The 14,684-nt window shown below is 41.2% G+C and overlaps 1 protein-coding gene across 1 annotated transcript in view; it reads left to right on the top strand.

The window, feature by feature from the left end:
* Positions 1–14,684, top strand: part of LOC139445683 (uncharacterized) — a 180,626-nt gene that overhangs the window by 126,960 nt on the left and 38,982 nt on the right. The window contains exon 4 of the mRNA XM_071226872.1: positions 508–580. Within this exon, the coding sequence (XP_071082973.1) occupies positions 508–580 (73 nt within the window). The remainder of the gene's footprint in view (positions 1–507; positions 581–14,684) is intronic.

Here is a 14,684-nt window from a genome sequence, read left to right as displayed (position 1 = left end):
ATTCCAGGATAATATTAGTCTGTTTATGTACAAATATAGCAGGTTATGTTGCTTGTGACATGATTTTCTGTCCTGTGTTGTGATATGGCTGGAATATTGCTGAAAAAGGCCCAAAAGACTCACTCACTTAAAATGTCATACATCTGCCATATTGTCAGATCACCCATGTTCAGATACATCAAGAAAAGTCTCTATCCATTTCTTATATTATTTAATATAGATTAAAATAATATACATAAAAATAATTGAGAGCAAGACATATCAAAATTGTCAGACACTCATGAGTAATGTCACACGTGCAGTGACGGTGACACAGTTCTGGTGTTGGCAGTTCAATGTTCCTTGTTTTTGGTAGTTATGCTGCCTCTGTCCACCATCTTGTGGTCTCTTCCACAGGCAGCTGATTTGTCTCATTATGCTAGTTAGATTCGTTAGGCAGTAGTGTCACATAAAATCCTCCAGCTTTGGAAGGTAATTGAGATAATAAGTCAGTGTGATCTATTTCAGCAAAAAGAAAATGACCGCAGCAAGAAGCAAGCGAAAGAGGCCGCTTTACTGGAAATCTGCAAGCAGTCGTTAGGTAAGTCACATTCAAGCAGTTGTTAGGTGAGCCACACACAGTTAGGCGAAATGGGACATTTGCATGGCTGCAGTTTCTCTACATGTAGCAAGAGATAAGCCACATGAAGACAGTTGCTAGGCAAGTAGCAGCAAGAGATAAGCCACATGCAGACAGTTGCTAGGCAAGTAGCAGCAAGAGATAAGCCACATGCAGACAGTTGCTAGGCAAGTAGCAGCAAGAGATAAGCCACATGCACACAGTAGTAGACAAGTAGCAGCAAGAGATAAGCCACATGCAAACAGTTGCTAGACAAGTAGCAGCAAGAGATAAGCCACATGCTAACAGTTGCTAGACAAGTAGCAGCAACAGATAAGCCACATGCAAACAGTTGCTAGACAAGTAGCAGCAAGAGATAATCCACATGCAGACAGTTGCTAGGCAAGTATTTAGCAAGATAAGCCACATGCAGACAGTTGCTAGACAAGTAGCAGCAACAGATAAGCCACATGCAAACAGTTGCTAGGCAAGTAGCAGCAACAGATAAGCCACATGCAAACAGTTGCTAGACAAGTAGCTGCAACAGATAAGCCACATGCAAACAGTTGCTAGACAAGTAGCTGCAACAGATAAGCCACATGCAAACAGTTGCTAGGCAAGTAGCAGCAAGAGATAAGCCACATGCAGACAGTTGCTAGGCAAGTAGCTGCAACAGATAAGCCACATGCAAACAGTTGCTAGACAAGTAGCAGCAACAAATAAGCCACATGCAGACAGTTGCTAGACAAGTAGCTGCAACAGATAAGCCACATGCAAACAGTTGCTAGGCAAGTAGCAGCAAGAGATAAGCCACATGCAGACAGTTGCTAGGCAAGTAGCTGCAACAGATAAGCCACATGCAAACAGTTGCTAGGCAAGTAGCAGCAACAGATAAGCCACATGCAGACAGTTGCTAGACAAGTAGCTGCAAGAGATAAGCCACATGCAGACAGTTGCTAGACAAGTAGCAGCAAGAGATAATCCACATGCAGACAGTTCCTAGGCAAGTAGTAGCATTGTCTAACAAACAAGCTGTCAGAAAATAAGCCTTGATTTTCCAAGTAGCTGCTCGTTAATTTCATCACATGCAAATAGCCATAGAATAATGAAGACAAATTGAGAATAGCAGTAGCCAATGGCAACAGTTCTTACGGGAAACATTCCTACTAGATATTGCCTGTTGGGAATCAAACCCTGACGATCTCCAGGGCAAGCTAACGCTCATGACACTACCATGACACCTACCAGCGATACTATCACTCTGAGGATGTTCAAGTGAACTTCTAAAGTGGCACTGAAATACACTAAAGGGCTCCAGATACCTTTTGATCCATTGAGTATTCACACACGTTATCATTCACATTGGGTATGGGGGCACGGGTGGCCCCGTCGTCTAAGGCGCCGCAATTCGCTGTGCAGTGTTGCGTCCCTTGGGCACCCCAGAAACCTATGATTGTGGGTTCGAATCCCGGTTCACGTTGATTATGTTTCTAGGTTTGTCAGCACCATACCCGTGCTCGTGGTTTTCACCGAAGTGGTAAACGTCTTAGACCTGCTTCACTTAGGGCTTTCCTCCCACATTAAGCTGACACGTCGTGATATAACTGGAATACTGTTAAAAGCGGCGTTAAACACAACTCACTCACTCAACTCACATTGGGTATTAATAGTTTCCATGGGTATTCAATATATTTTTACTCCCTTGGTGTGTTTTTTTTGGTGTCTTTACACCAATTAGTAAACATGGTTCTTTATTATTCTGCATAAAGTAGGGCCTGTCGAGTAGCCTAGTGGTAAAGCGTTCGCTCGTCACGCCGAAGACCCAGGTTCAATTCCCGACATGGGTACAATGTGAAGCCCATTTCTGGTGTCTCTTTCCCCCCCCACCCACCACCATGATATTGCTGGAATATTGCTAAAAGCGGTGTATATATACTCACTCACTCACTTTGCATTAACTGCTGTTTCAGGTGACTTCTAATTTGTAATTGTTCGTGTGCATCCAAAGTGTGTCATACGTCACATGAACACAACAGAGATATACATGTCTAGTTAACAATAACCAAGATGTAGTGCCTTTTTATGCATTATTTACCGCAGTAGAGTTCATGTAGGTGTGCCTGCATTCAATCAGTAAATAAAGATCCATCAAGAAATACAGTTTGTATAGGTTCACAAGTTGAAACAGATACACTGGGTAATTACGCAAAGTTTTTCTTAAACTATATTTTTTTTAAAGTTTTGTATACAAGCAACTCAAAACTGATTGAGTAATGGTGTTTTTTTAAACACTTTTTTAATAAAATATGCATCTTAACTGGAGCTCTAATGGTTACAAGTTTCAAACCTAGCGTTAGATTCAAGATATTGTTGCATTATCATTATTTTTTTCAGAATTGTCATGTAAATGATGTTATGTTCTCATTAGTTTTATCGGAATTAATTTCCAGCGCACACAAGTAAATATAATAATTGATATTACTTGCACTTGGTTTATTCAGAGTATTGGCCCAGTCATATGCATTGCTTTAAGATTAATGCTTTCTCATAGTCTTGTATAGAGAATCAATGCCGTACATTTAATGTTTAGAAAATAAACCAGTGAAAAGTAGGTTTGCCACTTAAACAGCCATATGCAAACTAGGCTTAACATGCGTCATTGAAAGAGACTGGTTGTGATCTTGTTTCCAAACAATAATTGTTTTCAGTGAAAAAAAGGTACAAAATAAACCTATTTACGTGTCAGTTTTGTGCAGTGAGAATATTGGCTGGTTTATTCCCGTTTCATGTCCGAAGCCTTGACTTCATCGCTGGCAGTCACAGTAGCCGTGGAGCATTGATTTGAAGAAACGGGGATCCAATACATTATTGACTTGTCATTGCACCCGGATAGGACACCGAGTGCAGCATCGACGACTGCACTGCTGGAGTGATTGCTGATGGAAAATGTGATAGCATAATGCAAGCAGCTGTCTAAATACTGAGATGTTAGGTAACAACTGGTTTCCGTGACACCAGCTCGGTTGCCAGCATGACCCCTCTATCGCTAGGTTACTTGCTCAATTAAAGAAAACTTACAAATCATCCATCAAATCAGACATGGATTTCATCGGGCCGCCCCAGCTCTGCTCACCAGCCTCCATGCTTAGTAGGTTTCGTAAAATTTGAATTTAGTTTGGAAGGCTTGGAAATTTGAGCATGCTAAGTCCCTTACCTCTTGCGTCACCTGAAGGTGAATAATAAATGACTGGAACATAACGAGATTTTGTTAAACTGTTGGCCACAACAAATTGATTATTTGTTCTTTGGATTTTTTGTGATTTTATTTATGAAGTAGTTAATTTGTAGCCTCAGAGACAGAATGATTTGAATGTTTCTAATAGCAGAAATAGATCATTAAGTGATGGAGAGATTAATCGTTACATGTTATTGATCTTAGATTTAAGGTTAATTTCCTTTCCTGAGCCTCAAATTAGCAGAGGCTTTCATTTGTCTGTTTCTATTTTTTGCCAGCTTTTTTAGAAAAGGTTTGTGATGAAGTAGCTCTACAGTAACATGCTACTAATAGGGAAATCTCAAACAACCCCCAATAAATAAATAAAAATAGAAACAATCTTGCAAAGAACAAATAATGAAAGTGGTGTGCCATCAGCTTTTAGTTAAATTTTAGTAATTGCGGAAGCTTCCCACCAAAATAGTTCTGTTTGCATGTCCTGCCAGTTTACCTTCATCTCTTTAGGTGTTCTCCCGGTCTGGAGGGATCCGACGGAAACATTTGAAGAATTTATGTCATGACAAATACGTCTATATCCTCCTTTGGTCTTTATTGTTTTGACTTCTGGAAACGTTCCCCACCCCCGCCATGTTTTCAACAGCAAGTGCTGGAGAGCTAATTTGTCTATAAATGTTTGTCCCTGTAGGTGTTTTTATCTTGCTTCAAGTAGATGGTACTTGTTGTTTCCCTGCCTGCATGAGCATGCTTTCATGTGGGGATTTGGCGCATGTACATATATTTATAAATAAGAAAAGTAGCGTTTACATTGTACATATGCTGTCCAAACTTGAAAGTCGTCTCATTATATGATTAAGTGAAAATTTCAGTTTAATTTCCACTGCAGTTAAAATATGACTGTAAACTAGAACACTGTCAAGATTTACTGGGGTTATTTATTTGGGGGGGCGAGGGAACTCAGACACTACTTGTAGGGGTCCCAGGTGTAATGTGGGGGTCCCAGGTGTAATGTGGGGCTCCCAGATGTAATGTGGGGGGCCCAGGTGTAATGTGGGGGTCCCAGGTGTAATGTGGGGCTCCCAGGTGTAATGTAGGGGTCCCAGGTGTAATGTGGGGGGCCCAGGTGTAATGTAGGGGTCCCAGGTGTAATGTGGGGGTCCCAGGTGTAATATAGGGGTCCCAGGTGTAATGTGGGGCTCCCAGGTGTAATGTGGGGTCCCAAGTGTAATGTAGGGGTCCCAGGTGTAATGTGGGGCTCCCAGGTGTAATGTGGGGCTCCCAGGTGTAATGTGGGGGTCCCAGGTGTAATGTGGGGCTCCCAGGTGTAATATAGGGGTCCCAGGTGTAATATAGGGGTCCCAGGTGTAATGTGGGGGTCCCAAGTGTAATATAGGGATCCCAGGTGTAATATAGGGGTCCCAAGTGTAATGTAGGGGTCCCAGGTGTAATGTGGGGCTCCCAGGTGTAATGTAGGGGTCCCAGGTGTAATATAGGGGTCCCAGGTGTAATGTGGGGCTCCCAGGTGTCCCGTGGGGCTCCCAGGTGTCCCAGGTGTAATGTGGGGGTCCCAGGTGTAATGTGGGGCTCCCAGGTGTAATGTGGGGGTCCCAGGTGTAATGTGGGGCTCCCAGGTGTAATGTGGGGCTCCCAGGTGTAATGTGGGGGTCCCAGGTGTAATGTGGGGCTCCCAGGTGTAATGTGGGGCTCCCAGGTGTAATGTAGGGGTCCCAGGTGTAATGTGGGGCTCCCAGGTGTAATGTGGTGCTCCCAGGTGTAATGTGGGGGTCCCAGGTGTAATGTGGGGCTCCCAGGTGTAATGTGGGGGTCCCAGGTGTAATGTGGGGGTCTCAGGTGTAATGTGGGGGTCCCAGGTGTAATGTGGGGGTCCCAGGTGTAATGTGGGGTCCCAAGTGTAATGTAGGGGTCCCAGGTGTAATATAGGGGTCCCAGGTGTAATGTAGGGCTCCCAGGTGTAATATAGGGGTCCCAGGTGTAATGTAGGGCTCCCAGGTGCAATATGGGGGTCCCAGGTGTAATGTGGGGCTCCCAAACCACCAAATGAGGGTCCCAGAGAAATATCCATAGGGGTGAAATGATACAGCAAGGTCATGGTACGATACGTATCTCAATACATAGGCCACGATACATATCACAATATGTATATTTACAACAAACCGAAAATTCTTGACTATAAATATTTCAGATCAGGTTCAAAAGGAAAGCCAGCTGTAGACAATGTTCAAAGAGGCTGTTTTTAATGGTGAACTTGAAATGCTAATTCAATGTATTTCGCAATATCTGACTGACAAAAATGCTGGGGGCAAATTAAGTGAGTTGTAGTTTAATTACTGTATTGTCTTGTATCGATACAGAAAAAACATATTGTGTATCATTGCATAAATACTCACGATGCACTGGTGAACCAATGTACTGTTTCACTTACATGCCCAGAGGCTGTTAATTACCAATAGATATGGAGTCTCCTCTAGAAATCATGCATGAAGCATTCAGCTGTGTATTGTACTTTTTTTAATGATAACAGAAATCAATTTTCAGTGCTCCTAAATTTCTAAATAGCCCCATTCATTCTCAAACATTAATTCATATCTTCTGCATCCAAGTGGATGCATGCTTAATTTTTATGTCTTCTGGATGCAGGATTTTGCGTCTGGTAAATCCGTGCAGTATATTTGAAAATGCTATATAAGCAATATCTTGGTCACATCATGTCATGTCTTCTTAACTGATCGATAAAGTTGTGGACATCATTTGTTTGTTTATTTAATGCCACACTCGGCAATATTCCAACTATATGAGGGTGGTCTGTAAATAATCAAGCCTTGACCAGAAAATCCTGTTATTGACATCATGAGCATCTGTCCACGCAGGGGCGGTCAGGTAGCCAAGTGGTTTAAGCGTTAGCTTGTCACGCTGAAGACCCGGGTTCGATTCCTGACATGGGTACAATGTGTGAAGCCAATTTCTGGTGTCCCCCGCCGGGATATTGCTGGAATATTGCTAAAAGCGGCGTAAAACCATTCTCACTCACTCACTCACTCACTGTCCACGCAATTGGGATACAATGACATGCTTCAACCAGTCAGCGAGCCTGACCCCCCGATCCCGTTAGTCACCTCTTACGACAAGCATAGTCGCCTTTTACAGCAAGCATGGGATGCTGAAGACTTGTGGACATGAATGCAAGTACACACGAACCAGCGAACCAGCGATGTAAAATTGAACAACTTGATGGGTCGTTTGAACAAAATCATAAACCGTTACGAAAACTGATGTGCTTGTAATCCTTTAATATTGCCACATGAAGGAAGCTACCACAGTAATTGAATTGCTTATCAAGTGGCCTGTACAGGAATGTTATGAGAATCATTGAGTTTCCTTCAGTATTTGTCCAGTTGACCCATGGGCCCCGTATTTGCTGGGAAAGTAATAATGCCTTGATGGATATGACACTTGACCCCTATCTAGGGATCTGAGATTTCCACAGGTGAAAGAGCTCGAGAGCTGCCATTAAGATCAAACACTGTTCCACCAGCATGAGTCATATCTATCTGCCTGCGATTCGATCAGTCAACAAATGTATATGTGAGCTGCAAACATGCTGTATGAATATTGTACATAGCCCACGGCTGAGTGATTCACGGCCTGATAAAACAAAAGTCAGATTGAATGATTGGCTGGAGGGGTGTGATAATGTGAGTATAAACCGCAGGGCATTATGGGATTACGGTTACTTAGGGAATGTTGGCCTAGAGGTGTCATGTCCACAGGTCATGTCATGATGATGCACAGAGTCAAACGGAATTTACAAGTATATATTCCTAAAAAATGGCTGTCTTTTTGTTTAAGCTGTGGGCTGAATGGTCGTCCTTGAAATGACAATGCTTTGTTGTAGGTATTGCACTGGATCAAAGTTTTAAAAAGGCAGTGTATTAGTTTTAGCAGCATTCTTCAGTGCTACAATCCGATCTCGGACGAATTCTGTGATTCCACAATTGCAGAAAGATTTGCAGAAAATGTATCTCACCGCAGAATTGCAGAAAAGTCATGGAATTTGCCTCTCTCTTTTCAATCAATACACTCATTTTCATTGTTTTCAAGCATCTCTATCAAATGTTGCACTTGAATGATGCCCAAACTTTTAGCATGTAATTCAATCATACAAATCATGCACAAAAAACAAATTCTTGTGGTATAATGATTACATAAACCATGTTTACATGAAATCATAATTCTATTTCAATGACACTATGGTTATATATTTGCATAACTTTCTGTCTTGTCAAATGAGAACTGTATATAATAACAGTTTGTGGAATTATTTTTGGTCACATTTGGATTTGAATTTTCGAAAAAAATGAGCTTGTCTTTATTTCTTTAGGGGAAAATAGTTTAGTTTTTACCACAGAATTAACTGCAGAATGTTGTCATATCAGCAGCAGAGTTTTGGTAATTTACTGCTGAATTTGTCTGGGACTGATAATCATTATCGTCAACAAGACACCTTGTTGAGATACCATATATGGAAATGTCATGAAAATAAAAAAATTGTTAATAAGGGCTATACCGTGATCATGGGGGAGATTTAAGTTCCCATCGAATCATAATTAGTGAAATTGTGTCAGTTTAACTATCAATGGCACATGAACTTTCCTTTAGAAAAGAGATTTGCACAATTTATTTGCATACAATTTGCATGCACTTTTATATACAGGGATTCAATTTGGCATTACTTTACCTAAGCTAAGGTTTCTCAAGGGCTAGAAGGACTTCAGGAATTTTTAGGGGTAGTCCTTATATGTTATCATTATTGGGGCTGGTAAATGTTTCAGGTTGTGTTGCATCCCCGATATAGGTATAATATAATGTTGCTAGTTGGCCTCTATCCAGTTTTCCTATTATGGCACATAACATCTATGGGTGTAATGGGAGGCACAAGTGGCCCAGTCGTCTAAGGCGCCGCGATTCGCTGTGCAGAGTTGCGTCCCTTGGGCACGCCAGAAAACCTATAATTGTGGGTTAATTTCAATCCTGGTTCGCCCCGATTATGTTTCTAGGTTTCTCAGCACCATACCCGTGCTCGTGGGTTTCACCGAAGTAGTAAACGTCTGAGACCTGCATCACTTATGGCTTTCCTCCCACATTAAGCTGACACTCCGTGATATAACTGGAATAATGTTAAAAGCGGCGTTAAACCCAACTCGCTCACTCACTCAATCTATGGGTGTTATAGTCCTATAATGCCTCTCAGTGCATCAACACAGACGGTATACCGTATATCGCTGTGTATAAGGCGACTTTGTCATACCTAGAATTAGTTGCTGGCACAGAGTTTTGATGTTTTTTCCCCCCCATCGCATAGACAGTACCATGAGCAAGTAACACCAGAAATACCATGTCAAGAAATCAGTACTGAAGTACGCAAACTAATCATGTAATTACACTGTCTGGTTCATTGTTAATCTGAACTTATGTTTGTAATCTATTTTATTAATTTTATACCAAATTTCGTTCAATATATATATTTTGTTTACATTCATTTCAGCAAAATCGTGTGTGAAGTGATCGGTTGATCTCACAACTTACCGTTATTTACAGCAACCACAGTCAGATTACCGCTATTGACGCCTTGAAACAAACTTTAGTGGATAGAGAATGGATATATATATCATAATTGCCATACATGATATCGTTGAAAGTCATATTTGTCGTAGTTTGACTATTATATGTCAACATTAAGTTTTTGCTATCAAGGGCGTTCGTGCATCGACTGTGATTGGTCAATTTTTTCCATGCAAAAATATACCCGGCAATTAAGCTCAGCTGTTCCGAGGTGCTACGCTTATGGTTATAGATTTATTTCAAATATATATAGTAAAGCTTCAGCTAAAATAACATGATATTGGAATAAATTATTCCAGATAAAATAATAGTTTCAGATACAATTATTCCGTTCTTTTGTATTAAAACTCTTTAAGTTTATATTATTGGTTACTTTTTAACTGTGTGATCGGTAGATTCCGAGAAAATATGTGTGCAGCTTTACAAGACAATACACATATATCAATACGGGGTATATCAATTTTGAAGGCTTGTACTGGGGGGTTGCCTTATACATGGGGTCGCTTTATAGACGGTGATATATGTTAGGTTAGTATAGCTATATGACCTCTCTATCCAATTCTCACATTGTGGCACAAAGTACCTATTAGTAATATTGTACTGTAAAGCACCTCAGTGCATCGTTACAGCCCTCATCATCTAAAACATCATCACAGCTATAAAAGCTAACAAAAAAGATTCGAAACATAGCTAGTCGTCAAGGAAATAGTGTGCTGAAAGTGTGGATGCTTCATGTTATCAGGTGTATGATGATTGCTTCCTAACAGGTGATCTGGCAGTTTACACCTGGAGACCTACATGGCTGACAGGTAGAGACAGGTAACGCTCCTACCTGTCTGCTGGTGTTAATAGAGACATAATGAGCCTTCCGCGGCCTCTTCTCATGCACTCAAGCTCTGTTTATTGCAAGCTATATCTGTACAAAGCAATAAATAGTGGAACAGACGGACACTTTTAAAGATGTCAAAGTGTGTTTTACTTTAGATTAATTTCAGAAGAAGCTGAATTGAGTGCAATGCGTCTTTAGAAATCAGATCTTATTTCTCTCACTCTCGTTTCAACAAACATTTGCCAATACCCCTTAAGGAGTGTTTAAAATAATTTTAAAACCCATCAAGGCAGTAGGGCATATGACCCATAAATGTTGCCTGCCCATCTTCAAAGTTATCTGCCCACATTCAGACATTAAAAATAGTGGAAAGTCGCCAAAATAAGAGACACATTGCATCTTGATTCAGCTGAAATAATGTAAACAATTACTTGAGAATCTACAAGGAGTTCTAATAAAACTGAATACGTAAATAGTATTAAAATTATCTGTCAGACAGTCAGGCAGGTTGAGGAAAGTTTCATGCAAACCGACAGAAAAGTTTCCAGCCACGGGCAGGCAGGCATGCAGTTGTTTCGGACACCACCCTATATATTCTTGTAAGCTCAGCAGAAAACTGATATGCCAGGCAAAGTAAATGATCATAGACTGCAGTCTGTGAATTTAGCCACTATTCCTAGTTTAGTAAGCTCAGCAGACAATTTTCCAAACAGTGACACTAAAATCTACTACAGTTGGCACACCCAGAGACTGTATAGACCCAAACTGCCTCCGTGGTCTAATGGTAGAGCGTCCGCCCGGAGAGCGGAAGGTCCGAGGTTCGATCCCTAGCCACGTCATACCAAAAGACGTTAAAAGATGGTACTTGTTGTTACCCTGTCTGGCGCTCTGCATTAAGGGGCTAAGACAAGGACTGATCGGCTCGGAGTCAGTATACTGTGTCTGAGTGGGGTATTCATGTTAAACTGCGGCATGGTATCTCAGTGAGCTAGCACTATAAATCGGCATCAGTCCTGACTAGTACAAGCAGCCACACACACACATACACGTGCATGCACGTCACTATATAAGTGCAATAATCTTGGACGCGATGTTAAACCCCATTTCACCTCACCTATAGACCCAAACATGTCTGTATAAGTTTCCTATCTCAATTAGAACCTACACTGTTGAACTGTCACATTATTTGATATAATGTTCCATGCTTCTGCTGTTTTGCCCTGTTGGGAGACCTATGTCCTGGGATGTATGCAGCGTGGAGAGCCGATATAGAACATGACATGACCAGGGCAAGGTGAATGAGCTCCACCTCCCTGTGCTGGCCCTCTGGTTGTATCACTGCACATGTTCCCCAAACCTGTTGCGTTTATGTGGAGGTGAGATGAACTAGCCGGTAACCAGATCGTAAAACCTTTTTTTTGCCCCAATTCCTTTTGTCCACACACGATAAACTCCCACTTTAATGTACAACTGAGTACAAGCTTTCCTCCAAACAATTTTATTACCCGACTCCTCGCAGCAGAAAAGCTTTTAAAAAAACAACCCTGTGCTTTCTCCCTGGGAGTTCTTTGAACTTGAAGTAAAACATCGTAATGTCCTTCTTGTAAATTCCTGACCCCTGACACTCATGAAGTGGACATTTATTCCACTTTTAATTCTTTTAGATGGTTATCTGAGGTAACCTCTGAGACAGTCTCGTTCTAGATTAACTGCAGTATTTAGAATATGTGTGGCTAGGGTTCTCTCCTTTGTTCAGCATTCGGCCTTTTATGAATTGGATTGAAGGCCTATATATGAGGACCCATGGCCACATGTACTTAAGTGTGTTGGGCGTCGCCCAGGGCTTTACATACTGTCGACATGTCCCTGTGCCCATGATTAATTGATAAATGCTTGTTTCACTGAAATATTCTTTGATATCATGTGAACCTTTTTGAGAAAAACGACTCATATTAATGTGAATTTCACTGGATAATGTTTAAGGATGTCATTGATTGGCAAGTTTAGTATCTATATGTCAGCTCAAAAGGATTACTATATAGGGTAAACTACGATATAACGAACTCAAAGGGACCACTAATTTTAGTTTGGAAAAAACATAGTTCGTTATAAGCATATATACAGCATATATACAACAAATGGACGGGACTAAAAAAATAAGTTCGTTATATCCGTCAGTTCGTTTTAAGCGTGTTCGTCATAAATGTAGTTTACTGTAGCGATATTTATATATAAATAACAAGAAATGTATTCTTTATTTGTATAGTTAAAAAAGTCTGGACTATAATTTATTAACTGAGTCTTTGGCTGACAAGTGTTTTGTGAACCCGGATCTAATGGAGATATTAGTAGTTGTATCCTGATGTGAGAATTCAGCTTGTTAGTGATGAGAGGACTGGTGTCAGTCTAGAGTCCAGAGTTCACACATTTGTAATTGTATAAACATACCATGGGGGCGATACAACTGATAACATATCACGCGTGATAGAAGAGACTACAGTCTTTGACTACCTGTTCATCCTTCCCTCATGTCTCCTGTGCAGTCTCTCTCTCTCACTCACTCACTCACCCACTCACTCATTCCCACTGGAGTTATGTCACTTGACACATGTCTTGTTGGTGTGCCTTTTCCATCATGAAGACACCAAGACACATTTCAAACACCTTGTCAGTAAAACAATCTGTAACTTCAGAACTCTGCAAACAGTGTTTGAAATAACGCCTGCCCATAGGCCCGTGGCAGGTAGATCTTGTGTAGGGCCGTAGTTTCAAATTGATATGTGTCCTTATGGACTGCAGTAATTTTCCATGTCAAATTATTTGTCACAATTTGATGCAGTTTTTAAATGATGGCCTGAGTGTTTAGTCATGGCCTGCAGCTTCTAAAGTCTGTGGGTCCTGATGGCAGCCTGGCCATTTATTTTATTTCAAACTCTACTTACCTTGCGAAATCTTAAAACTTCCTGCATAACATAAAAACAATTTTGACCATTCATTTATAAATGTTGCTGGATGTATTAAATATAGACTGGTGGCAACCTATCTTAGACAGTGGCAGATCTAGTTGGGGATTTCAGACACCTTACATGTTAACTGCGTCTTTCGTACCCTGGGTATTAAGGGCACAATTTAAGCCTTTTTACCAAATCCCGCAGCTGCATCACTATATGTAACACTTTTCGTACTTGATACAAAGTGTGAGTGAGTCAGTTGGGTTTGACGCCGCTTTTACAATTCCAGTTATATCACGGAGTGTCAGCTTAATGTGGCAGGAAAGCCCAAAGTGATACAGGTCTGTCGTTTACCACTTCAGTGAAACCCACGAGCACAGGTATGGTGCTGACAAACCTAGAAACATAATCGGGGCACACCGGGATTCGAACCCACAATCATAGGTTTCTGGCGTGCCCAAGGGACGCAACTCTGCACATTACCTAATCGTGGCACCTTGGACGACTGGGCCACCCGTGCCACCCGTGCCACCATATGCTGTAATGAAGATGTTATACATATTATACAGCATGTCATTGTCCCAAACACATGTCAAAATGATTATATGCAATACATAGCCTGTATATCATACCCCTGAAACATGCTGTATGTTATTATGAAGGTATAATGTGTGTTACTGCACATCGTCGTCCTGATGGAATAATGAATATTTGTAATAAGTATTCTGTATATGGTTCCTAGAACGGTATGCTACATGGAATATTGAATATATACATATCATACCTCATATTTTTACCACTGAGGTATGCTACATGAAATATGGAAGATATGTGATAATTTGCACAACACTTGTTTGAAATAAGCGCTTGCCCATGGGCCCATGGCAGGTAGATTTCTTATCGGGCCATAGTTTCAAAGTTTTATGGGTCATTATGGCCTGTTGTAAATTTACGTGTCTATTGCTATGTCACAAGAGCTGCAGGTTTTCAGTGAGGGCTTGGAGAGTTCAGTCAAGGCTTGCATCTTCGAAAAAATCTTCCTGTAAAGATTCCGGGGTAGAATTGGTCTTCAGCAACCCATACTTGTCGTAAAAGGCCACTAACGGGACCGGGTGGTCGGGCTCGCTGACTTGGTTGATGCATGTCATCGTATCCCAATTGCGTAGGTGGATGCTCATGATGTCAATCAGTGATTATCTGGTCCAGATTTACAGACTGCCGTCATACAGCTGGAACATTGCTGAGTGCGGCGTTAAAACACAAAAACAAAAAAAGCAAATCTAAAGTCTGTGGGTCCTGGCAGCCCAACAATGTAAAATAAACTAATTTATCTTGCAGAGTTTCAACACTGCACACCACATATCGTGCCCTGAAAGGTATGCTGTATTGAATAATGGCCCGAGTCACAGACGAACACACCCACTGTGTGAGAAG

This window comes from Haliotis cracherodii, unplaced genomic scaffold (assembly GCF_022045235.1).
Source record: "Haliotis cracherodii isolate W230 unplaced genomic scaffold, xgHalCrac1.p SCAF_6, whole genome shotgun sequence".
Lineage (NCBI taxonomy): Eukaryota > Metazoa > Mollusca > Gastropoda > Lepetellida > Haliotidae > Haliotis > Haliotis cracherodii.
This window is presented reverse-complemented; position numbering and strand designations above follow the sequence as displayed.